This window comes from Panulirus ornatus, chromosome 53 (assembly GCF_036320965.1).
Source record: "Panulirus ornatus isolate Po-2019 chromosome 53, ASM3632096v1, whole genome shotgun sequence".
Lineage (NCBI taxonomy): Eukaryota > Metazoa > Arthropoda > Malacostraca > Decapoda > Palinuridae > Panulirus > Panulirus ornatus.
This window is the reverse complement of record NC_092276.1, coordinates 5790321-5817520: the sequence shown is the minus strand read 5'-3', so window position 1 is coordinate 5817520 and position 27200 is coordinate 5790321. Positions and strand designations below refer to the sequence as shown.

At 39.7% G+C, this 27200-nt stretch overlaps 2 protein-coding genes across 8 annotated transcripts in view; one reads left to right on the top strand and one right to left on the bottom strand.

The window, feature by feature from the left end:
* Window positions 1-7992, top strand: part of Dhc64C (dynein heavy chain, cytoplasmic) — a 335090-nt gene extending 327098 nt beyond the window's left edge. For 6 of the 7 annotated variants that reach the window (XM_071692492.1, XM_071692491.1, XM_071692489.1 and 3 more), the window contains one exon: window positions 7656-7992. In XM_071692492.1, the coding sequence (XP_071548593.1) occupies window positions 7656-7883 (228 nt within the window). In that variant the 3' untranslated portion in view covers window positions 7884-7992. The remainder of the gene's footprint in view (window positions 1-7655) is intronic. The other variant, XM_071692493.1, reaches the window with a different exon arrangement.
* A 4835-nt stretch (window positions 7993-12827) lies between these two features.
* Window positions 12828-27200, bottom strand: part of LOC139765197 (chromosome-associated kinesin KIF4-like) — a 102900-nt gene continuing 88527 nt past the window's right edge. Inside the window, exons 21-22 of the mRNA XM_071692485.1 lie at window positions 24547-24722; window positions 12828-15025 (exon numbers count right to left, since the gene is read on the bottom strand). Of these exons, the coding sequence (XP_071548586.1) occupies window positions 24596-24722 (127 nt within the window). The 3' untranslated portion in view covers window positions 12828-15025; window positions 24547-24595. The remainder of the gene's footprint in view (window positions 15026-24546; window positions 24723-27200) is intronic.

Sequence of the window (27200 nt, the reverse complement as noted above, 5' to 3'; positions counted from 1 at the left end):
ACAGCGCTGGTGGCTGATTCATGTGAGAAACTGCAGAAGCTGGTGACTGAGTTTGGCAAAGTGTGTGAAAGAAGAAAGTTAAGAGTAAATGTGAATAAGAGCAAGGTTATTAGGTACAATAGGGTTGAGGGTCAAGTCAGTTGGGAGGTAAGTTTGAAAGGAGAAAAACTGGAGGAAGTGAAGTGTTTTAGATATCTGGGAGTGGATGGAACCATGGAAGCAGAAGTGAATCATAGGGTGGGGAAGGGGCGAAAATTCTGGGAGCCTTGAAGAATGTGTGGAAGTCGAGGACATTGTCTCGGAAAGCAAAGGTGGGTATGTTTGAAGGAATAGTGGTTCCAACAATGTTGTATGGTTGCGAGGCGTGGGCTATGGATAGAGTTGTGCGCAGGAGGGTGGATGTGCTGGAAATGAGATGTTTGAGGACAATATGTGGTGTGAGGTGGTTTGATCGAGTAAGTAATAATAGGGTAAGAGAGATGTGTGGTAATAAAAAGAGTGTGGTTCAGAGAGAAGAGGGTGTTTTGAAATGGTTTGGTCACATGGTGAGAATGAGTAAGGAAAGATTGACCAAGAGGATAAATGTGTCAGAGGTGGAGGGAACAAGGAGAAGTGGGAGACCAAATTGGAGGTAGAAAGATGGAGTGAAAAAGATTTTGGGTGATCGGGGCCTGAACATGCAGGAGGGTGAAAGGCGTGCGAGGAATAGAGTGAATTGGAACGATGTGGTATACCGGGGTCAACGTGCTGTCAATGGATTGAACCAGGGTATGTGAAGCGTCTGGGGTAAACCATGGAAAGTTCTGTGGGGCCTGGATATGGAAAGGGAGCTGTGGTTTCGGTGCGTTATTACATGACAGCTAGAGACTGAGTGTGAACGAATGGGGCCTTTGTTGTCTTCCTAGCGCTACCTCGCACACATGAGGGGGGAGGGGGTTGTTATTTCATGTGTGGCAGGGTGGCGATGGGAATGAATAAAGGTAGACAGTATGAATTATGTACATGTGATTGGTTCTCAGTGAATGTAGGTTTGCGGCAGGGGTGTGTGATGTCTCCATGGTTGTTTAATTTGTTTATGGATGGGGTTGTTAGGGAGGTAAATGCAAGAGTTTTGGAAAGAGGGGCAAGTATGAAGTCTGTTGGGGATGAGAGAGCTTGGGAAGTGAGTCAGTTGTTGTTCGCTGATGATACAGCGCTGGTGGCTGATTCATGTGAGAAACTGCAGAAACTGGTGACTGAGTTTGGTAAAGTGTGTGGAAGAAGATATCTGGGAGATATCTGGGAGTGGATCTGGCAGCGGATGGAACCATGGAAGCGGAAGTGGATCATAGGGTGGGGGAGGGGGCGAAAATTCTGGGGGCCTTGAATAATGTGTGGAAGTCGAGAACATTATCTCGGAAAGCAAAAATGGGTATGTTTGAAGGAATAGTGGTTCCAACAATGTTGTATGGTTGCGAGGCGTGGGCTATGGATGGAGTTGTGCGCAGGAGGATGGATGTGCTGGAAATGAGATGTTTGAGGACAATGTGTGGTGTGAGGTGGTTTGATCAAGTGAGTAACGTAAGGGTAAGAGAGATGTGTGGAAATAAAAAGAGCGTGGTTGAGAGAGCAGAAGAGGGTGTTTTGAAGTGGTTTGGGCACATGGAGAGAATGAGTGAGGAAAGATTGACCAAGAGGATATATGTGTCGGAGGTGGAGGGAACGAGGAGAAGAGGGAGACCAAATTGGAGGTGGAAAGATGGAGTGAAAAAGATTTTGTGTGATCGGGGCCTGAACATGCAGGAGGGTGAAAGGAGGGCAAGGAATATAGTGAATTGGAGCGATGTGGTATACTGGGGTTGACGTGCCGTCAGTGGATTGAATCAAGGCATGTGAAGCGTCTGGGGTAAACCATGGAAAGCTGTGTAGGTATGTATATTTGCGTGTGTGGACGTATGTATATACATGTGTATGGGGGGGTTGGCCCATTTCTTTTGTCTGTTTCCTTGCGCTACCTCGCAAACGCGGGAGACAGCGACAAAGTATAATAATAATAGTATATATGTATATGTCTGTGTGTATATATATGTTTACGTTGAGATGTATAGGTATGTATATTTGTGTGTGTGGACGTGTATGTATATACATGTGTATGTGGGTGGGTTGGGCCATTCTTTCGTCTGCTTCCTTGCGCTACCTCGCTAACGCGGGAGACAGCGACAAAGCAAATTTAAAAAAAATATATATATAAATTCTTCAAAGCAAACACCTGATCCACACATCCTCTACCACTTCTGAAACCTCACTGCTCTTCCCCAATCTGATGCTCTGTACATGCCTTCACCCTCTCAATCAATACCCTCCCATATAATTTTCCAGGGATACTCAACAAACTTATACCTCTGTAATTGGAGCACTCACTTTTATCCCCTTTGCCTTTGTACAGTAGCACTATGCAAGCATTCCGTCAGTCCTCAGGCACCTCACCATGAGTCATACATACATTGAATAACCTTACCAACCAGTCAACAATACAGTCACCCCCTTTTTTAATAAATTCCACTGCAATACCATCCAAACCCGCTGCCTTGCCGCCTTTCATCTTCCGCAAAGCTTTTACTACCTCTTCTCTGTTTACCAAATCATTCTCCCTAACCCTCTCACTTTGCACACCACCTCGACCAAAACACCCTATATCTGCCACTCTATCATCAAACACATTCAACAAACCTTCAAAATACTCACTCCATCTCCTTCTTACATCACCACTACTTGTTATCACCTCTCCATTAGCCCCCTTCACTGAAGTTCCCATTTGTTCCCTCGTGTTACGCACTCTATTTACCTCCTTCCAAAACATCTTTTTATTCTCCCTAAAATTTAATGATACTCTCTCACCCACCCAACTCTCATTTGCCCTCTTTTTCATCTCTTGCACCTTTCTCTTGACCTCCTGCCTCTTTCTTTTATACATCTCCAACTCATTTGCATTATTTCACTGCAAAAATCGTCTAAATGCCTCTCTCTTCTCTTTCACTAATAATCTTACTTCTTCATCCCACCACTCACTACCCTTTCTAATCTGCCCACCTCCCACGCTTCTCATGCCACAAGCATCTTTTGCGCAAGCCATCAAAAATGGTTTGATTAATTATGTGGCAGTGGATGATAGGTTGAGAAAGGTTGTGCTGGATGCTAGTGCTGTAAGAGGATTCTTTGAAGATTCTGACCATTTTGCAGTTCTTGTGGAGCTGAAGATCAGGGAGAAGTGAAGGTATGGTACGAGGAAGAATTGAGGAGTAAAATTGTTGGCAAGGGAGAAGATGAATGAGAAAGAATGCAAGGAGGAGATCGCAAGAAGGGTGAATGAAAGTTTGAATGAAAGTGCAATAAATGTAGGAATGCAGTCAGGTGTTAATGAGGTGTTTAAGATATTTAGAGAAAAGCTGGTATAGGTTGTGGAACAAAATTTTGGATACAAGGTTGTGAGATATAAGAATAAAAGTGGAAATGTATTGGACAGATGAGATGAGAAATGCTGTGGAAAAGAAGAAAAATGCATATGGTAGATTCCTGAAAAGGAATGTACCAGTGGAAATTCAGCAAAGGAGGTGGGAAGAATATATGATGTGTGAGTGGAATATTAAGAGGCTGATAGAGGAAAGCAGTGAAAGAATAGATGAAGATCCTGGAAGTAGGATGAAAAGCTTCAGGAAAATAAGAAATTGTACTGGAAGGAGGTTAAACAGGAAAGAGGTGGATGTAAAGAGTGGAACTGTAAATATGAGAAGTAAGGAAAGGGAGTTGCTGAATCAAAAGTTGAAAAGATCAAAAGAGTATTTTGAAGAATGTGGGTGAAGGTGAGGCAGCAGTTTTTACATGCAGGGGTATTGAGGATGAAAGATAAAGGATACAAGTGCAGGGGCCTTTAGCAAGAAGGAAGGTAAAATGGGTGATAATGAGGTTGAAGGTAGGAAAGGCACCTGATGTGGATGGGATTATAGCCGAAATGTTCAAGTAAAGGAGAAAGTGTGATAGAGTGGATGCATTTGATAAGTAATGTAACATGGAAGCAGAAGTTTGTACAATGCGTGAGGATTTGGAGAATGCTATAATTGTTTATTTATTCAAAGGAATAGATGCTAAGGATGTGTATAGCAGTTGTAAGGGAATAAGTCTGTTAAGTAAGGAAAAGTGTAAGAGTGTTGATTGATAGAATGATTGAAATGATTAAATGCAGAATAGATAAGGAGCAAGTGGGTTTTAGGAAAGGTAGGGGATGTTTGTACCAGATTTTTTTTGATGAGAATTGACTGTGGAAAAATAGATAGCAGCAAAAGACAAGAAGCTGTGTGCAGCTTGCATGGATCAGGAAAAAGCTTATAGCAGAGTTGAGTGGAATTTATTATGGGATGTGTTTAGGATATATGGGGTAGGGGACAATATTGGATAGTATGAAAGCCTGAAGTGGACCAAATGCATGCATAACTGTGTTAGAGAGTTGAGCAAAAATTTCAGTATACACATAGGTGTGAGGCAGGGCTGTGGCTTTTTAACATATATATGGATGGAGGGGTAAGAGAAATGAAAGCAAAACTAGGGAAAAAAAGTTGAGATGGAGTATTGTGGTGAGGTGGTGTGGCTAGTGACAAGCCTGTGTTGTTTGTTAAGAGAGTAGAGGGGTTGCAGAAGGTTGTAAATGTGTTGTAGGCTATTGAAGATAAATACAAGTAAAAGTGAAGTAATGGTGTTTGAAAGGAAACAGAGGGAAAGTATTGATTTTGCAAAGCCCTGTAGAGCAAGAGAAGAAAATGCACTAAACTTTGTTTGTGTATATGGGGAAGAAAGACTGGACAGATTTAAGTATTTAGGAGCCATCTTGGATAAGTTTGGTGATATGAAAGGGGGGATGAGGGGGAGAGCAGTACAGGGTATAGGAGTCATTGGGTCTTAGAATAACATGAATTGTAGAGGTGTAAGTATGGAAGTGAAGAAAGAATTAAGGGACAGCATAATCCTTCCAGCCCTAACCTATGCAGATGAAAAATGGACATGGAATGAGTCACAGAGGTCAAGAATCCAAGCTGTGGAAATTTGTTTTTTGAGAGTAGCATGTGGTATGACAAGAAGGAATGAAGAAATTAATGAGGGGGGGTCTGCGAGAGATTTGATATGGCAGGGAATGACATGTGGAGATGTAGAGTCTGTGAAACTTGATACTTTGTGGCAGTTTAGGCGAGTGGAAAGATTGCAGTACTGAGAGTTTACAAGGAGACAGTGTGTTAGTATGATTAAAGGGATTGTTTTGAGAGGAAGACCACATGTGACATGGGGAAATAGGGTGGAATAGTACTGGAGGGAGAGATTTGGTTGAAGTTTCATAGAATGGTGTATGTGAGGAGAGCATGTAAGGATGGGGATAAGTGGAGACTCTTTTGTCATGGTCACCCCCTTAATGGGAGTTTCTGGAGGAGACAGTCATCAAAGATTTTGATAAATAGAGAAAACTACCATGAAAGTCAGAAAGAACTTACTGTATACCCTAGAAAGAAGAAAAGGAAGACATGAACCTGAAAGCCTTTCAACAAGTAAGATACAGAGTTATTAAATGTGCAAGAATACCATGGGACATAACGAAATGCATCATACAAAAATATACCAATGTCTTAGAAGGAAACTCCAGTAGCTATTCATCTGCTAAGCTAAGCCTAGAGTAGACAGCTTTGCAGCAGGAGAGAGAAATAGTCTTATTCATCAAAGTCATGTAGCTCACTAGCCCTTACCATCATGGTAAAATCTCATTGAAGGTACTTTTAGATGGGTTGGAGCCCATGTGACTTGTTTCAGCCTCCATGGTTCCATCCATTGCCCCATCCAATCATAGGTGCTTAAAGTAATAGATCTTTCCCTTTAAGATTTATGCTGAAACCGTCTGTCTCATCCCTTTGCTACACCTCATTCTTATTTTTGTTATCATTCACTCTCAGCCTTTTCCTTTCACATTTACACATCCTAACTCTAACACCAGCTTTTTATTATTCTCTCTTTTGAGTCTTACAATTAAGCTGTATCATTTGCAAACAGCATATAATATGCTGTTTGCAAAGAGATATTGATACATGAGGGAAAAAGAGAATGTGGAAAAATTTGAGCAAATAATCAATGGAAGAGTTAACAAGATTTCATCACCTACATACAATGACTCTAAAGAAAAACAAGTAGAATGTGAATGAAACGTCAAGGATTTTGGAATTATTTTAAATGAAAGACTTGAATTTTAGGAACACATTGATAAAATACACTTCTATCTATAGCTCTGATGCCTGTTCAAATTGGAACCCCTTCAAAGGGATAGCCACATTAGCAGTCGTTCCATAACTATAGAACTCTTTTAAGCCAAATAATGAGTGGTATGATATTTAGAACCTTTACTAGAGACTGAAAACCAAATGATGATATTCAGTGCATAAGTAAAACTGAATACTACATCAATTTGGCAGATGGTTCTAAGCCAATTAGTGAGAATACAGAAACATCTTAAATGCAAAAGTGATGAACTAAAACATATGAACTACCACAAGCAACTCAAAGAACTTGAGCTCTGTGTTCAAAAACAGAGAAGATAGAGATACATGCCACTATATACTTGTTGGCAAATTGAAAGCAAATGAGCAAGGAAGCTACAGGTTCATTAAATAAAGTTTGGTGTACACGAATGTTTGCAAATTGAAAGCAAATGAGCAAGGAAGCTACAGGGACATTAAATAAAGTTTGGTGTACAGGAATGTATGAAAAATAAAAACCATATATGCATGCTGAGCAAGGAAACTGGAACACATATTTTGCAATACCAGGGAAAATAAGAAACATGCATGGAGTGACTTTAGGCACATTCAGAAGATAAGACTTGAAGACAATACCGGATGAATCTTGAATAGATAACTATGCCAGATGAATTGTTGCTGAGAAAAGAAGCATTATACAAGCAAGATATGGTGAATAGAGGAGTGATGGTTGAAAGAAACATTATTATTCAGCAACTAACACAGTCGGTGAGCCTTTAGTGTTGATCTGCCGTCATGGCAAAATCTCATAATATGCACTCTCCAACATACAGTAGACCTGCCCCTCTTTTTGAGACCCTTTCATTTACCTTCATAACAACTATTCTCTATGAAGATTTAGCAGCATATTATTTGCACCAGCCCCCCTTCACTGGGAACTACTGTCCTTCCTGCCACTACTACTCACACATGCCTTACTGTCATAATAAAACTTTTCAGTACATTTTGTAGTTTTCTACTTGCCCGGTATTTTGTAGCACCTTCCACAATGTCTCTTAGCCTTATCACATACTTTCTTGATTTATAAATACCACATACAGGTATTTAAAGTATTTCTCATGCAGATTCTTGAAAGCAAAAATTGGTCCACACCCCCTCTACCTCTCCTTAAGCCACACTACTTCACCCCAATTAGATGTTCTGTGTTTGCCAGCACCATCTCATTCAGCATTGAATTACATAATTATGACCTTTTTCATGTTAATTTTATTTGTTCTTCCATGTTTGTAAGTTATTAGTGAATACTGCACCCTGAATAGCATTGCATTTATACGTCTGTCAAAAGATTGCAAGTACTTCAAACCCTCTGAGCTGTATGTAAATTGATTTCAGGGAGAGAAGAAACAAACAAATTACCACCGTGTAATGGTGAGTCAGTTGGTGAAGGGGATAATCCCTGACCAGTGGCAGGCATACACTGTTCCTCGAGGAGCAACAGTTATTCAGTGGGTCACAGACTTCTCACAGCGGGTCAAACAGCTGCAGGAGATATCTCAGCAAGTTGCTCAGTTTGGTGCTGGGGAACTTAAGGTAAGTGTGTGTATATTTTCAATTATTTAAGCTACTGTCAAAAAGAAATCTGAGATTTATATTCACAGTAAAATGTAAAGTGGTGAACAATTTTCTCATATATATATATATATATATATATATATATATATATAAAGATGTACAAGAGAAAGTGGCAGATCAAGAGGAAGGTGCAAGGGTTGAAAAAGAGGGCAAGTGAGATTTGGGGTAAGAGAGTATCATTAAACATTAGTGAGAATAAAAAGATTATTACATGACAGCTAGAGACTGAGTGTGAACGAATGTGGCCTTTGTTAGCTTTTCCTAGCGCTACCTCGCACACGAGGGGGGAGGGGGTTGTTATTTCATGTGTGGCGGGGTGGCGATGGGAATGAATAAAGGAAGACTATGAATTATGTACATGTGTATATGTCTCTGTGTGTATATATATGTATACGTTGAGATGTATAGGTATGTATATTTGTGAGTGTGGACGTGCATTATATACTTGTTTATGTGGGTGGGTTGGGCCATTCTTTCGTCTGTTTCCTTGCGCTACCTTGCTAACTCGGGAGACAGCGACAAAGCAAAATAATAATATGTTTTGGAAGGAGGTAAATAATGCACAAAAGACAAGAGAATAAATGGAAACATCAGTGATGGGGGCAAGAGGGGAAGTGATAACAGGTTGGGATGGAGTGAGGAAGAGGCAGAGTGAGTATTTTGAAGGATTGTTGAGTGTGTTTGATGATAGAGTGGCAGATGTAGGGTGTTTTGGGTTGGTGCAGAGTGAGAGAGTCAGGGAGAGTGGTTTGGCAAAGAGAAGAGGTGGTGAAAGCTTTGCATAAGATGAAATGCTGCAAGGTGGTGAGAGAGGATGGTATTGCAGTGGAATATATTAAGAAAGGGTGTGACTGTGTTGTTGATTGGTTGGTAAGGATGTTTACTGTATATATGGGTCATGGTGAAGTGTCTGAGGATTGGTGGAATGCATGTATAGTGCCATTGTACAAAGGCAGAGGGGATAAAGGTGAGTGTTCAAACTACAGAGGCATAAGTTTGTTGAGTATACCTAGAAAATTGGGAGGGTAATGATCGAGAGGGTTAAGGTATGTACAGAGCATCAAACTTGGGAGGAGCAGTGTGGTTTCAGAAGTGGTAGAGGATGTGTGGATCAAGTATTTACTTTGAAGAATGTGAGAAATACTTAGAAAAACAAATGGATTTGTATGTTGTATTTATGGATCTGGAGAGGGCATATGAGTGTTGATAGAGATGCTTTGTGGAAGGTCTCAAGATTATATGGTGGTAGGTAAGCTCATAGAAGCATTGAGAAGTTTTTATCAAGGGTGTAAGGCATGTGTATGAGTAGGAAGAGAGGAGTGACTGGTTCCCAATGAAGGTTGGTCTGTGGCAGGGGTGTGTGATGTCACCTTGGTTGTTAAATTTGTTTGTGGATGGGTGGTTGGAGAAGTAAATGCAAGAATTTTGGAGAGGGGCGATTATGAAGTCTGTAGGGGATGAGAGGGCATGGGAAGTCAGTCAATTGTTGTTTGCCAAAGATACAGCAATGGTGGCTGATTCAAGTGAGAAACTACAGAAGTTGGCAACTGAGTTAGGAAAAGTGTGTGAAAGGAGGAAGTTTAGGGTAAATATGAATAGGAGCAAGGCTAACAGGTTCAACAGTAATGAGGGACAGGTTAGTTGGGATGTAAGTCTGAATGAAGAAAAATTGGAGGAAGTGAAGTGTTTTCGATATCTGGGAGTGGACTTAGCAGCAAATGAACCATGGAAGTGGAAGCAAGTCATAGGGTGGGGGGTTGGAGCTGAAGGTTCTGGGAGCGGTGAAGAATGTTTGGAAAGAGAGAAAATCATCTTGGAGAGCAAAAATGGGTATCTTTTGAAGGATTAGTATTTCCGACAATATTATGTGGTTGTGAAGCATGGGCAATAGATAGGGTTACTTGGAGGAAGGTGGATGGTTTGATGGAGTAAGTAATGAAAGGGTAAAAGAGATTTGTGGAAATAAAGTGTGATTGAGAGAGCAAAAGAGGGTGTGTTGAAATGGTTTGGACATATGTAGAGAATGAGTGAGGAAAGGTTGACAAAGAGGATAAAGGTGAGTGTTCAAATTACAGAGGTATAAGTTTGTTGAGTATTCCTGGGAAATTATATGGGAGGGTACTGATTGAGAGGGTAAAGGCATGTACAGAGCATCAAACTTGGGAGGAGCAGTGTGGTTTCAGAAGTGGTAGAGGATGTGTGGATCAAGTATTTACTTTGAAGAATGTGAGAAATACTTAGAAAAACAAATGGATTTGTATGTTGTATTTATGGATCTGGAGAGGGCATATGAGTGTTGATAGAGATGCTTTGTGGAAGGTCTCAAGATTATATGGTGGTAGGTAAGCTCATAGAAGCATTGAGAAGTTTTTATCAAGGGTGTAAGGCATGTGTATGAGTAGGAAGAGAGGAGTGACTGGTTCCCAATGAAGGTTGGTCTGTGGCAGGGGTGTGTGATGTCACCTTGGTTGTTAAATTTGTTTGTGGATGGGTGGTTGGAGAAGTAAATGCAAGAATTTTGGAGAGGGGCGATTATGAAGTCTGTAGGGGATGAGAGGGCATGGGAAGTCAGTCAATTGTTGTTTGCCAAAGATACAGCAATGGTGGCTGATTCAAGTGAGAAACTACAGAAGTTGGCAACTGAGTTAGGAAAAGTGTGTGAAAGGAGGAAGTTTAGGGTAAATATGAATAGGAGCAAGGCTAACAGGTTCAACAGTAATGAGGGACAGGTTAGTTGGGATGTAAGTCTGAATGAAGAAAAATTGGAGGAAGTGAAGTGTTTTAGATATCTGGGAGTGGACTTAGCAGCAAATGAACCATGGAAGTGGAAGCAAGTCATAGGGTGGGGGGTTGGAGCTGAAGGTTCTGGGAGCGGTGAAGAATGTTTGGAAAGAGAGAAAATCATCTTGGAGAGCAAAAATGGGTATCTTTTGAAGGATTAGTATTTCCGACAATATTATGTGGTTGTGAAGCATGGGCAATAGATAGGGTTACTTGGAGGAAGGTGGATGGTTTGATGGAGTAAGTAATGAAAGGGTAAAAGAGATTTGTGGAAATAAAGTGTGGTTGAGAGAGTAGAAGAGGATGTATTGAAATGGTTTGGTCACATGGAGAGAATGAGTGAGGAAAGACTGACAAAGAGGAGATAAGTGTCAGAAGTGGAGGGAACAAGGAGAAGTGGGGGACCAAATTGGAGGTGGAAGGATGGAATGAAAAAGATTTTGAGCGATTGGGACCAGAACATACAGGAGGGTGAAAGGTGTGCAAGGAATAGAGTGAACTGAAACGATGTGGTATACCAGGGTCGACATGCTGTCAATGGATTGAACCAGGGCATATGAAGCGTCTGGGGTAAACCACGGAAAGGTCTGTGGGGCCTAGATGTGGAAAGGGAGCTGTGTTTCGGTGCATTTAACATGACAGGTTGAGACTAAGTGTGAATGAATATGGCCTTTTTTGTCTTTTCCTCGTGCTATCGCTATCTCACTGGGGGGATGCTATTTTATGTGTGGTGGGGTGGCAACAGGAATGGATGAAGGCAGCAAGTATGAATATGTACATGTGTATATATGTGTATGTCTGTGTACGTAAATGTATTTATACGTTGAAATGTATATGTATGTATATGTGCATGTACGAGTGTTTATGTAGAGACGTGTGTGTGAGTGGGTCAGGCCATTCTTCATCTGTTTCCTTGTGCTACCTCGCTGAGGTGGGAAACAGTGATTAAGTATAATAATACATACGTACATACTGTACAATGAATTCTATAAAAAAAAAATCAAAAGAAGAAAGTATGAATCATGTTGCATTCCTCTCTTTATGGAAAATTTACCTCCTCGTAGGTATTCTCTTCCAAAATAATCCTCTCTTGTCTATGTTCAAAATCTGTCTTGGAGAATATCTGTCCTCCTTGATAATGATCTTGAGGTTTTTGGTATATTTTTTGCAGCAACATCAGCAGAAACAGCCTCACCAATCATCTTGATGTTGTAGTAACTATAGTGTTTCTTAAAATTCACGAAGCAACCAGGACTTGCTTGAAATGTCTTCACTGCTCTTTCTGACACTGCTAAGTCATCATATAAGGAGGTCTTTGCTTTCATCACAAGTATGCCAATAAGAACATTTCAAACTAAGGGAGTACAAGGTCTTAGATGAACTGATTAATGTTCTACTTTTGGCACTCTCCTTGATCTTCTGTGCACTATCACAAATAGTACATAAAAGAGATTTACTTAACCCAATTGCAGTGAAAAACAATACAGTGAACACAAAATGATCCAAGCTAGTTTCAAGGTAAGGGCACTGTGATGGTAGAATTCAAAGAAGATAAGGGGATAGTGAAGAATGGTGTAGTGAAAATGAGTTTGTAGTGAACACACGTGTAGTAGCAAATGAGTAGGGAAGATGATGTGGTGGAGATAATGTAGTGGAGATGAAGATGTTATGAAGATGTAAGTTTGTGATGAAGAGACTACAGTAAAATGAATGTATAGTGAAAATGCAGTTAAGTGAAGATGAGGGTGTATTGAAGATGGCCATATAGACTGGTCTGCCAAAGAAACTAGTTTAACAATAATGATGATTATGATAATAATATTTATATATATATATATATATAATATATATATATATATATTATATATATATATATATATATTATATATATATATATATTATATATATATATATATATATATTATATATATATATATATATAAAGATGTACAAGAGAAAGTGGCAGATCAAGAGGAAGGTGCAAGGGTTGAAAAAGAGGGCAAGTGAGATTTGGGGTAAGAGAGTATCATTAAACATTAGTGAGAATAAAAAGATTATTAACATGACAGGTTGAGACTAAGTGTGAATGAATATGGCCTTTTTTGTCTTTTCCTCGTGCTATCGCTATCTCACTGGGGGATGCTATTTATGTGTGGTGGGGTGGCAACAGGAATGGATGAAGGCAGCAAGTATGAATATGTACATGTGTATATATGTGTATGTCTGTGTACGTAAATGTATTTATACGTTGAAATGTATATGTATGTATATGTGCATGTACGAGTGTTTATGTAGAGACGTGTGTGTGAGTGGGTCAGGCCATTCTTCATCTGTTTCCTTGTGCTACCTCGCTGAGGTGGGAAACAGTGATTAAGTATAATAATACATACGTACATACTGTACAATGAATTCTGATAATAAAATCAGAAAAGATACATACTGTACAATGAATTCTATAAAAAAAAAATCAAAAGAAGAAAGTATGAATCATGTTGCATTCCTCTCTTTATGGAAAATTTACCTCCTCGTAGGTATTCTCTTCCAAAATAATCCTCTCTTGTCTATGTTCAAAATCTGTCTTGGAGAATATCTGTCCTCCTTGATAATGATCTTGAGGTTTTCTGGTATATTTTTTGCAGCAACATCAGCAGAAACAGCCTCACCAATCATCTTGATGTTGTAGTAACTATAGTGTTTCTTAAAATTCACGAAGCAACCAGGACTTGCTTGAAATGTCTTCACTGCTCTTTCTGACACTGCTAAGTCATCATATAAGGAGGTCTTTGCTTTTCATCACAAGTATGCCAATAAGAACATTTCAAACTAAGGGAGTACAAGGTCTTAGATGAACTGATTAATGTTCTACTTTTGGCACTCTCCTTGATCTTCTGTGCACTATCACAAATAGTACATAAAAGAGATTTACTTAACCCAATTGCAGTGAAAAACAATACAGTGAACACAAAATGATCCAAGCTAGTTTCAAGGTAAGGGCACTGTGATGGTAGAATTCAAAGAAGATAAGGGGATAGTGAAGAATGGTGTAGTGAAAATGAGTTTGTAGTGAACACACGTGTAGTAGCAAATGAGTAGGGAAGATGATGTGGTGGAGATAATGTAGTGGAGATGAAGATGTTATGAAGATGTAAGTTTGTGATGAAGAGACTACAGTAAAATGAATGTATAGTGAAAATGCAGTTAAGTGAAGATGAGGGTGTATTGAAGATGGCCATATAGACTGGTCTGCCAAAGAAACTAGTTTAACAATAATGATGATTATGATAATAATATTTATATATATATATATATATATATATATATATATATATATATATATATATATATATATTATCCCTGGGGATAGGGGATTAAGAATACTTCCCACGTATTCCCTGCGTGTCGTAGAAGGCGACTAAAAGGGGAGGGAGCGGGGGGCTGGAAATCCTCCCCTCTCGGTTTTTTATAATTTTCCAAAAGAAGGAACAGAGAATTGGGCCAGGTGAGGGTATTCCCTCAAAGGCCCAGTCCTCTGTTCTTAACACTACCTTGCTAATGCGGGAAATGGCGAATAGTTTGAAAAAAAAAAAAAAAAAAAAAAAATATATATATATATATATATATATATATATATTGCTTTGTTGCTGTCTCCCGCGTTAGCGAGGTAGCGCAAGGAAATAGACGAAAGAATGGCCCAACCCACCCACATACACATGTATATACATACACGTCCACAAACGCAAATATACATACCTATACATCTCAACATATACATATATATACACACATAGACATATACATATATACACATGTACATAATTCATACTGTCTGCCTTTAATCATTCCCATCGCCACCCCGCCACACATGAAATAAAAACCCCCTCCCCCCTCATGTGTGTGAGGTAGCGCTAGGAAAAGACAACAAAGGCTACATTCGTTCACTCTCAGTCTCTAGCTGTCATGTAATAATGCACTGAAACCACTGCTCCCTTTCCACATCCAGGCCCCACAGAACTTTCCATGGTTTACCCCAGATGCTTCACATGCCCTGGTTCAGTCCATATATATATACTAAATTCATACATGGACATTTATCTGCTTACAAGATACATAATGATGGATAAGTTAAAGTTTTACTGTACTACCCTGACATATACACCATAAACTGCACAGCCTGCTGTGATAGACTACTCTCATTTGTATTATTATCCTAGCATTAATGTCTGCCTAGCTGAGGACCCAAGGTGAAGCAGTCTCGTCACACTAGGCAGATATGGAGGAGTGGTTGTTGAGGATGTTGAAAGGCTGTGTGCTAGCTGTGGAGTGGAGCGAGGAGCCTTGGTAATAGGGACCTGTAAAGCACCAAGATACAGATTTGTAAACAATTGCACATATGAAATTAATAGTCATATTAAGGTTTTGCCCTAAGTAATAAATCAGTATGTGTAAAGTATGAGATTTTTTTTGTTTTTATTAACATGACTGACAAATAGCAATTAGGTGAAATCTGAAATGAGTTTAAGTCTTTAGTAAATAGAACTTAGCTTCTTTTTCCAATATACATACATGATTATTATGAAAAAGTTAGAGTACAATGATAACAAAAGTACAATTCTTAAACAGTCATTCACACTTCTCACATACTGCTTAATTCTTGATCTTTGTCTTTTACTCTTTAGCCTCATTCTGTGAGGACCGACTCCATATGTAGCTGTTGTAATGTAGCACACACACTTCAGTGAAAATCAAAACTGAATTGTTGCCTATTCACCAAAGTACAGGAGAGCTGTAATGCATAATCAGCATACTTTCATATATTATTACTGTACTGAATCGCTATTTCCCGCATCAGCGAGGTAGCACCAGGAAACAGATGAAGAAGGGCCTTTCCACTCGTGTAAATACATAAACGCCCATACACGCACATATACATACATATACATATCAACATATGCATGTATGTGAGAAATACATCTCACCGTATACATACATATACACACACAGACATATACATTTTTTTTTTTTTTTGCTTTGTCGCTGTCTCCCGCGTTTGCGAGGTAGCGCAAGGAAACAGACGAAAGAAATGGCCCAACCCACCCCCATACACATGTATATACATACGTCCACACACGCAAATATACATACCTACACAGCTTCCCATGGTTTACCCCAGACGCTTCACATGCCTTGATTCAATCCACTGACAGCACGTCAACCCCAGTATACCACATCGCTCCAATTCACTCTATTCCTTGCCCTCCTTTCACCCTCCTGCATGTTCAGGCCCCGGTCACACAAAATCTTTTTCACTCCATCTTTCCACCTCCAATTTGGTCTCCCTCTTCTCCTCGTTCCCTCCACCTCCGAAACATATATCCTCTTGGTCAATCTTTCCTCACTCATTCTCTCCATGTGCCCAAACCATTTCAAAACACCCTCTTCTGCTCTCTCAACCACGCTCTTTTTATTTCCACACATCTCTCTTACCCTTACATTACTTACTCGATCAAACCACCTGACACCACACATTGTCCTCAAACATCTCATTTCCAGCACATCCATCCTCCTGCGCACAACTCTATCCATAGCCCACGCCTCGCAACCATACAACATTGTTGGAACCACTATTCCTTCAAACATACCCATTTTTGCTTTCCGAGATAATGTTCTCGACTTCCACACATTCTTCAAGGCTCCCAGAATTTTCGCCTCCTCCCCCACCCTATGATCCACTTCCGCTTCCATGGTTCCATCCGCTGCCAGATATCTAAAACACTTCACTTCCTCCAGTTTTTCTCCATTCAAACTCACCTCCCAATTGACTTGACCCTCAACCCTACTGTACCTAATAACCTTGCTCTTATTCACATTTACTCTTAACTTTCTTCTTCCACACACTTTACCAAACTCAGTCACCAGCTTCTGCAGTTTCTCACATGAATCAGCCACCAGCGCTGTATCATCAGCGAACAACAACTGACTCACTTCCCAAGCTCTCTCATCCCCAACAGACTTCATACTTGCCCCTCTTTCCAAAACTCTTGCATTCACCTCCCTAACAACCCCATCCATAAACAAATTAAACAACCATGGAGACATCACACACCCCTGCCGCAAACCTACATTCACTGAGAACCAATCACTTTCCTCTCTTCCTACACGTACACATGCCTTACATCCTCGATAAAAACTTTTCACTGCTTCTAACAACTTGCCTCCCACACCATATATTCTTAATACCTTCCACAGAGCATCTCTATCAACTCTATCATATGAATTCTCCAGATCCATAAATGCTACATACAAATCCATTTGCTTTTTTAAGTATTTCTCACATACATTCTTCAAAGCAAACACCTGATCCAAACATCCTCTACCACACCACTTCTGAAACCACACTGCTCTTCCCCAATCTGATGCTCTGTACATGCCTTCACCCTCTCAATCAATACCCTCCCATATAATTTACCAGGAATACTCAACAAACTTATACCTCTGTAATTTGAGCACTCACTCTTATCCCCTTTGCCTTTGTACAATGGCATACATATATACACATATACATAATTCATAGTCTGCCTTTATTCATTCCTATCGCCACCCACCCGCACATGAAATAACAACCCTCTCCTCCCCTCATGTGCGTGAGGTAGCGCTAGGAAAAGACAACAAAGGCCACTTTCGTTCACACTCAGTCTCTAGCTGTCATGTATAATGCACTGAAACCACAGCTCCCTTTCCACATCCAGGCCCCACAGAACTTTCCATGGTTTACCCCAGACGCTTCACATGCCCTGGTTCAATCTATTGACAGCACGTCGACCCCGGTATACCACATCATTCCAATTCACTCTATTCCTTGCACGCCTTTCACCCTCCTGCATGTTCAGGCCCCGATCACTCAAAATCTTTTTCACTCCATCTTTCCACCTCCAATTTGGTCCCCCACTTCGTTCCCTCCATCTCTGACACATATATCCTCTTGGTCAATCTTTCTTCACTCATTCTCTCTATGTGACCAAACCATTTCAAAACACCCTCTTCTGCTCTCTCAACCACACTCTTTTTATTACCACACATCTCTTACCCTATTATTACTTACTCGATCAAACCACCTCACACCACATATTGTCCTCAAACATCTCATTTCCAGCACATCCACCCTCCTCCGCACAACTCTATCTATAGCCCACACCTTGCAACCACATAACATTGTTGGAACCACTATTCCTTCAAACATACCCATTTTTGCTTTCTGAGATACTGTTCTCGACTTCCACACATTCTTCAATGCTCCCAGAACTTTCGCCCCCTCCCCCACCCTATGATTCATTTCCGCTTCCATGGTTCCATCCGCTGCCAAATTCCACTCCCAGATATCTAAAACACTTCACTTCCTCCAGTTTTTCTCCATTCAAATTTACCTCCCTATTGACTTGTCCCTCAACCCTACTGTACCTAATACCCTTGCTCTTATTCACATTTACTCTCAGCTTTCTTCTTTCACACACTTTACCATATCATACTATATCATATAGTATAATATTTAACCATACATATATCTTTCCAAAAGCCAGCAATTTCTATCCTGCCAAGAGCCAAGTAAATGGATGATCTACAAGCAACTCTATGTGGTTAGTTGTCATGCACCTGGCAACTTCTTCATAGCATCTACTGACAGAAGACAAAAAGGAATGGCTACCTGTCATAAATAATATTTTAAGATGGTTAGATGTCATGCACCTGGCAACTTCTTCATGGCATCTACTGACAGAGACAAAAAGGAATGGCTATCTGTCATAATTAATATTTTAAGATATTTTCCTGAGATTTCCTCCAGCAGTCTGAAATTTCTGTCATGCCAAAGTAATGAATTATTGGCACCTACATATTGGGTTCATCTTTATGTATCTGAAAACATCCTTAGTGTTCCCACAGACAGAAGTTAGGACCACTTTTTATAATATAGAAGATACCTGATGAAAGAAAATAATGAAAAATCTGGAATTTGGCAGTATTATGCATAATGCAATCCACATCAAAATCATAAATATTATAAATTAGATGATAGCTTAACTTCTGAATGTCAAAGTAAATTTACTTACCTTAGTTCTGTAATTACAACAGTATACAGACAATAACTACTACAGTTTGAATATTGAAAAATCTGTAATCCTCAGAACCAAGAAACATCAGAATTTAGAATGTTAAAGATTTCAGAAATATGATGTAAACTTAGTTAACAGAATGTTTTGCATATGTAACATATGTACATATACAATACTGCACATAAAACATTTTATTACCTTTTACTGAAATTATTATCTGCACATAAAACATTTTATTACCTTTTACTGAAATTATTATAAAGTACTTACTGAAATTGATGTCTTTCTTTAAACTATTAAACATACTATGGTAGAAGTTGGCAAATACACAAGTGTCAGGGATGGCATCAGGCATTGTTGAGGTAATAAACGAGGTAGGGGGCAGGTCTTGTATTTCTTTCATTGTAGATGGCATCAATGTTCATAGCAAGTCATTAAAGATATGCTATAGGTCAGCAGCATCATGCTCTGGTAATGTGCTTGGTGAAGGGGTTAGACATAAGCTGTTTGGATGTTTACCACACTTGGGAGCCCAATTGATCATTTCTTCTAAGAGTTATTTGCTTTAAAATGTTTGATCTTTCTTTGATAAATTTCTCCTATATAAGACTGTCAGGATGTCTAACACACTTGGGAACACAGTTGATCATTTCTTTTAAAAGAGTTATTTGCTTTGAAAAGTTTGGTCTTTCTTTGATAAATTTCTCTTATGTATGGTATACACTAAATATTTCTCGTTGGATTCTCAGCACACTTTCCTCCTTGAACGGAAATACTCATCCCCTACTGCTAACACGTATTCCTCGGGGATTTGTGGTTCTTCACTGTCCTTGTATTTCTCTTATGTGGGGTGCAAAACCATGCTGGCAGTTTCATTCATCATCTGAGAGGCTATAAGTGCTTCAGTTACAATTCATGTATTCCATTGTATCATTTTTTTAAATTCTTGAGTCACCTCCCTGTTCACACCTTTAGCATGCCAACTGTTCTGATGCTTGTGTATATGATCACATGAAATTCTGAAGCCTTCAAAGTCATCATCATTTGCAAGGTCACAACATTTTCAATAGTCATAACTTATGCCATGCATCTTTCAGTGATGACTGTATCTTTATGACTTCCTTGGCAGTACAAGAAAATAAATGCAGTTCTTGAACATGAACTCTTTTGTTGAATATGTTGAGCCCATCAGCTGATGAATCAGCATCAACCACTGCAGCACATTTAATTCCTTCCAGCAATTACACTTCACAATGCAATTTAGTCCTTGATCCATGGGTGGAAAGAGTAAAGTTCTGCTGTTAGGAAGAAATATTGCAAAACATTTCTTGACACTAATACATAAGCAGGAGGATGTACATAGCAGACTGTCTTAAAGTACTATCATCATAAGAAGTGACAATGATTATCCTTTGGCATACAACATACTTCACATGAATGTGCCATTTTACCCTCTTCGAACACTTGATCCAGGCAATTCAACAGATTTTCCTCTCCTGGTTCTGTTACATCAGCATTAATGTGAAGAGGTTTTACACTCATTTCCATCCCCAGCTTCTTAAGTTGACCACCAGCATACAATGCAACATTCTGCTTACCAACCATGCTTACCCATGCAGTGAGGATATTGTTGCATTTTCACTATTTCATTTAGAGAGGATATTGTTGCATTTTCACTATTTCATGCACTGAGGACATTGTTGCATTTTCACTATTCATTCATATTGGGAATTCAGATATTATTTTGTCTATAACTGCATTAAGCAAAGAGTTCTGCTGAATGACATTTGCTATCTCCATGAAAACCTTGGATTTAAGCCCTTAACAAACTGTATATAAACATTTCAACTAATATAATTTGGTTATAATTGTATGTGGCTTATTCTATTTATGTCCGAGATTTAGCATTTGACTAATAAACATCTGACTCTCTCTCAGTGACTTCACTGTTCTTGGACTTTTGAAAACTCAGCTTATATGAGATATGTGATACATGAAGGATATTTTTGCTAAAAATCTTAGAGTTGATGGTTACTTGAGATCACCAGTTACTTGAGCACATATGGTACATGAAGGTGCTACAGGGCTGCTCTTATAAGGGGTTAAACCACAACTGAAAAGTCACATCTGGCATGGTAGTATCATTGGAAGTACAGTATCATCAAAGATCTTCTCATTCCAAAGGAGTCTTTATTTCCCTGCTTCTGGAAGTAGTGCAGCCTTGGGCTTCAAGAGCCTTGAGGAGGAGGTCTAGAGCAGACCAGAACTCTTTCACAGAAATTCATCCCAGGGTAATTAAAGATAATAAAATATATCTATGAAAGAAGGTTGTTCCCACAGATGCTTGAATACATTTTTTTTTTTTTTATTTTGCTTTGTCGCTGTCTCCCGCGTTTGCGAGGTAGCGCAAGAAAATAGATGAAAGAAATGGCCCAACCCACCCCTATACACATGTATATACATACACGTCCACACACGCAAATATACATACCTATACATCTCAATGTACACATATATATATACACACACAGACACATACATATATACCCATGCACACAATTCACACTGTCTGCCTTTATTCATTCCCATCACCACCTCGCCGAACATGGAATACCATCCCCCTCCCCCCTCATGTGTGCGAGGTAGCGCTAGGAAAAGACAACAAAGGCCCCATTCGTTCACACTCATTCTCTAGCTGTCATGCAATAATGCCCGAAACCACAGCTCCCTTTCCACATCAAGGCCCCACACAACTTTCCATGGTTTACCCCAGACGCTTCACATGCCTTGATTCAATCCACTGACAGCACGTCAACCCCGGTATACCACATCGATCCAATTCACTCTATTCCTTGCCTGCCTTTCACCCTCCTGCATGCTCAGGCCCCGATCACTCAAAATCTTTTTCACTCCATCTTTCCACCTCCAATTTGGTCTCCCACTTCTCCACGTTCCCTCCACCTCAGACACATATATCCTCTTGGTTAATCTTTCCTCACTCATTCTCTCCATGTGCCCAAACCATTTCAAAACACCCTCTTCTGCTCTCTCAACCATGCTCTTTTTATTTCCACACATCTCTCTTACCCTTACATTACTTACTCGATCAAACCACCTCACACCACACATTGTCCTCAAACATCTCATTTCCAGCACATCCACCCTCCTGCACACAACTCTATCCATAGCCCACACCTCACAACCATACAACATTGCTGGAACCACTATTCCTTCAAACATACCCATTTTTGCTTTCAGAGATAATGTTCTCGACTTCCACACATTCTTCAAGGCTCCCAGGATTTTCGCCCCCTACCCCACCCTATGATTCACTTCTGCTTCCATGGTTTCATCCGCTGCCAGATCCACTCCCAGATACCTAAAACACTTTACTTCCTCCAGTTTTTCTCCATTCAAACTTACCTCCCAATTGACTTGACCCTCAACCCTACTGTACCTAATAACCTTGCTCTTATTCACATTTACTCTTAACTTTCTTCTTTCACACACTTTACCAAACTCAGCCACCAGTTTCTGCAGTTTCTCACATGAATCAGCCACCAGCGCTGTATCATCAGCGAACAACAACTGACTGACTTCCCAAGCTCTCTCATCCACAACAGACTTCATACTTGCCCCTCTTTCCAAAACTCTTGCATTCACCTCCCTAACAACCCCATCCATAAACAAATTAAACAACCATGGAGACATCACACACCCCTGCCGCAAACCTACACTCACTGAGAACCAATCACTTTCCTCTCTTCCTACACATACACATGCCTTACATCCTCGATAAAAACTTTTCACTGCTTCTAACAACTTGCCTCCCACACCATATATTCTTAATACCTTCCACAGAGCATCTCTATCCACTCTATCATATGCCTTCTCCAGATCCATAAATGCTATTAAATGCTATTAAAAAAGGGGGTGACTGTATTGTTGACTGGTTGGTAAGGTTATTTAATGTATGTATGACTCATGGTGAGGTGCCTGAGGATTGGCGGAATGTGTGCATAGTGCCATTGTACAAAGGCAAAGGGGATAAGAGTGAGTGCTCCAATTACAGAGGTATAAGTTTGTTGAGTGTGGAAGTCGAGAAAATTATCTCGGAAAGCAAAAATGGGTATGTTTGAAGGAATAGTGGTTCCAACAATGTTGTATGGTTGCGAGGCGTGGACTATGGATAGAGTTGTGCGCAGGAGGATGGATGTGCTGGAAATGAGATGTTTGAGGACAATGTGTGGTGTGAGGTGGTTTGATCGAGTAAGTAACGTAAGGGTAAGAGAGATGTGTGGAAATAAAAAGAGCGTGGTTGAGAGAGCAGAAGAGGGTGTTTTGAAATGGTTTGGTCACATGGAGAGAATGAGTGAGGAAAGATTGACCAAGTGGATATATGTGTCGGAGGTGGAGGGAACGAGGAGAAGAGGGAGACCAAGTTGGAGGTGGAAAGATGGAGTGAAAAAGATTTTGTGTGATCGGGGCCTGAACATGCAGGAGGGTGAAAGGAGGGCAAGGAATAGAGTGAATTGGAGCGATGTGGTATACCGGGGTTGACGTGCTGTCAGTGGATTGAATCAAGGCATGTGAAGCGTCTGGGGTAAACCATGGAAAGCTGTGTAGGTATGTATATTTGCGTGTGTGGACGTACGCATATACATGTGTATGGGGGTGGGTTGGGCCATTTCTTTCGTCTGTTTCCTTGCGCTACCTCACAAACGCGGGAGACAGCAAAAAAAAAAAAAAAAAAAGTTTGAGTATTCCTGGTAAATTATATGGGAGGATATTGATTGAGAGGGTGAAGGCATGTACAGAGCACAGATTGGGGAAGAGCAGTGTGGTTTCAGAAGTGGTAGAGGATGTGTGGATCAGGTGTTTGCTTTGAAGAATGTATGTGAGAAATACTTAGAAAAGCAAATGGATTTGTATGTAGCTTGAATACATAAAAAAGTAAAACTGGGAAGGCACTGTAACATGGATGATTGGAATGGTCTTAACAAGGAGGTGTAAAAAAAAAAAAGCTAGAAGCTTACAAAAATTAAGTCTTCATGATGTTATATAATGTATGAGAGATGGAACACAAGTATAAAGCTCCCTACCTGCAGTGTACAAATAGTTAATTACAAATACATAATCATCATTAGTAGAACAATTAAAGAACAAAGAAGACATTTTTAGCAAATTTCTACTTTCTCTACATCTTTTTTCTTTCATCTAAGATGGCCTTAGTTGGGGCATGTTATTTGCTCGTGCCATGTATGTCACAAAGAAAAAAAAAACTAGCCCATACATCCAAGAACTGAGCCAATATTGGATGTAGTCCTCAAATGAAAACTGCTTTGGAAACAATACATCTACAAAACTGAGAAACTGATCTATTCAAAAAGGGTAAAAGGGAACAAACACCAGCTACATTTACTGAGAAATATGAATTGCCAAGAAATGCCATTTTTCATAAGAAAAGGCAAATTTGTCAATAAGGATGGTTCAGACTTCCCCTGACATCCCATATTCTTGTACATCTTGCATTCCTGTGTATCATTACATCAAACCAAGCATTTCTTCCTCTTTTCCCCTCATATAACTTATATCAGTTAGCACTTTCATGCAGCTTTTAGACATCTTCAGCAGCATCTGCTCTGATACTTTTAGGCAAATACACTGACAGAGTGAGATAATACAGAAAAATGTTAAAGAGAGGCATCACAGTAGTAGTGTTGTGAGGGTAAGCAGTGTATCATGCTCTTGGACAAGCAAGCTACCTTGCAGGCAGCAGCAGTGGTGATGGTGGGCAGCTAGGGAGCGTGGCACCTACGATGACCGAATACCTTGGGGTCTATGGTCTGTACCTCCTGCAGCAGGACCACGGGGAATACCATCCCGTGCTTGACCTTTCTGCCGCGGCACCGACTTGGAGCGAGTCATAGCTAGGCCCCCACTGCAACATGCTGTTGTCAGCTAACAATGCTTAATAACTCCATATGACTAAATCAAAATGTTACTGAACTTCTTTGCTACATGAAGCATAAAAGAATAAGAAAGTCATGGATATGAATTACTGAATGTTTAAAATGTCATAACTTACTATCAGCACTTATGCTGTATATGACAAGCAAAGAACATACCAGAGAACAGAATATCTAAAATTAGTGCATTACACTAATCTGCCAAGAGCAAAACTAATTACTTTATTTCATGCAAATTATTAAAGAAAATAATAAAAATAGTTCATATGTTGCAAGCAAACTGATTAGCCAGTACCAAAATTCAAAGGTTACAGATGTGTTCATTGAAACCAAAAACTAAAACTTTTTCAGTGAATCAGTTATTAATTTAGGAAACTGTGTAGTATCAATTATGATCTTGCACCTTCCATATGGCTAACAATCCTTTTATCCACAAACAACATGGACTAATAATGTCCTCAAGCTACAGATGCTTTAGGTTTGCTTTTGACCTATGTCAGCTACAGTATATTTGTTGAGTTTTTTTTTTTTAAACTTGTTTGCCATTTCACACATAGCAAGACAATAACAGTAACAGACAAAAAAATGGCCTTGTATGCTCACATCCATTCCCTAGCCATCATGAATAATGTATCAAAAGCAAAAACTCCTATCCACAGCCAAGTCCCACAGACCTTTCTGTAGTTTCCCTTGACTGCTTCACATGTCCCAGTTCAGTCCACTGATAGCACTCTTCCCCCTGTCAAACACACCCTCTAATTCACTCTATCCCAAGTACACCTCACACAGTCCTACATGTTCAGGCCATTATCCCTTAAAACATCATTCATTCCATCTTTCCGTTGTAACTTTGGTCTCCCCTTTTTGTCCCTGCTACTTCAAAAACATACACCTTCTTGGTCAGCCTCTTCTCACTCATCTTCTTAATTAAGCCTTTTCACACCACATAATGTCCTCAAACATTTAATTTCTAACACATCTAATCTCTTCTGTACTTTTTTATCTATGGCCCTCACCTAGTATTCATTCAACACTGATGGGACTACTGAAGCATCAAACATAACCATGTTTGCTCTCATAGACAGTAACCTTTCTTTCAACACACTCTTGGATGCAGCAAGGAACTTCTGCCCCCTCACCAACCCTATGGGTTACTTCAGCTTGCATTATTCTATTTGTTGCCATTTCCACACGGAATTAAAATACCCCAGTTCCTCCAGATTCTCTCTACTCAAACTCTGACTCAAACCAACTTAAACTTTACAGCCTAACTTGTATTCACATTAACTCTCAACTTTATCCTTAGACTCTTGCACTTACCTCCCGTACCACCCTACACATAACAAATTAAACACATATGGTGACATCATACACCCTTGCCACAGCCCCAGCTTCATACGGAACCACTCACCCTCCTCTTCACTTGCACACACACACTTTACTCTCTTGATATAAACTTCTCAATGCTTTTAGTAGCTTACCTATCACACTATATATTCATAACACTATACACAAAGCATCTCTATCAACAATTTTGGACATTTTCTCCATGTTCATAAATGCCATCTAAAAATTCCTCTGTTTTATTAAGTATATTTCACACAAACTCTTCAACTGAAGCCACATTGTTGTTCCCAATCTGTTCATGCCACCACCCTCTCTTATCATCATGCTCTTGTATAATTAACTAGGTATTCTAAAAATCTTACCTCTGTAATTTGGACATTCACTTGTGTCCCCCTTGCCTTTTTATAGTGTAACTAGCCTATCCAGGCATTCTGCCTATTCTCAGGCACCAACTTGAGCCATACATTCACTAAAAATCCTTATTAACCAATCCAAAATACTGTCACTCCCTTCTTTTAATATATATATATGAAGATAAAAAAAGGTCTACATCTCAGAGAGTTCAATTTACTCTAGCTATCATTCTTACCAAATAAAAACATTCTAGTCCTCAGCTCAGAGAAAACCTATTGCCTATGAAGCCAGGACCACTGTATCTAATTCAAACTTTAAGTTCAAAGTGAATATCCAACTTTTCTTCTTTTAAACTATTCGCCATTTCCCGCGTTAGCGAGGTAGCGTTAGGAACAGAGGACTGGGCCTTTTTTTGAATATCCTCACCTGGCCCCCTCTGTTCCTTCTTTTGGAAAATTAAAAAAAAAAAAAAAAAAAGAAAAAAAGAAAAAAAGAGAGGGGAGGATTTCCAGCCCCCCGCTCCCTCCCCTTTTAGTCGCCTTCTACGACACGCAGGGAATACGTGGGAAGTATTCTTAATCCCCTATCCCCAGGGATATAACATATCCAACTACAAAACTAAATTTTGTGGAAATACATTATTGTCCATTTGTAAATCATCAACAATTCCAAAGTAACCATAAATAGCAACTGATTTACCTCTCCCCCCAACTCCCTTCTATCATAATGTTCTGTTTATCCATCCCCTA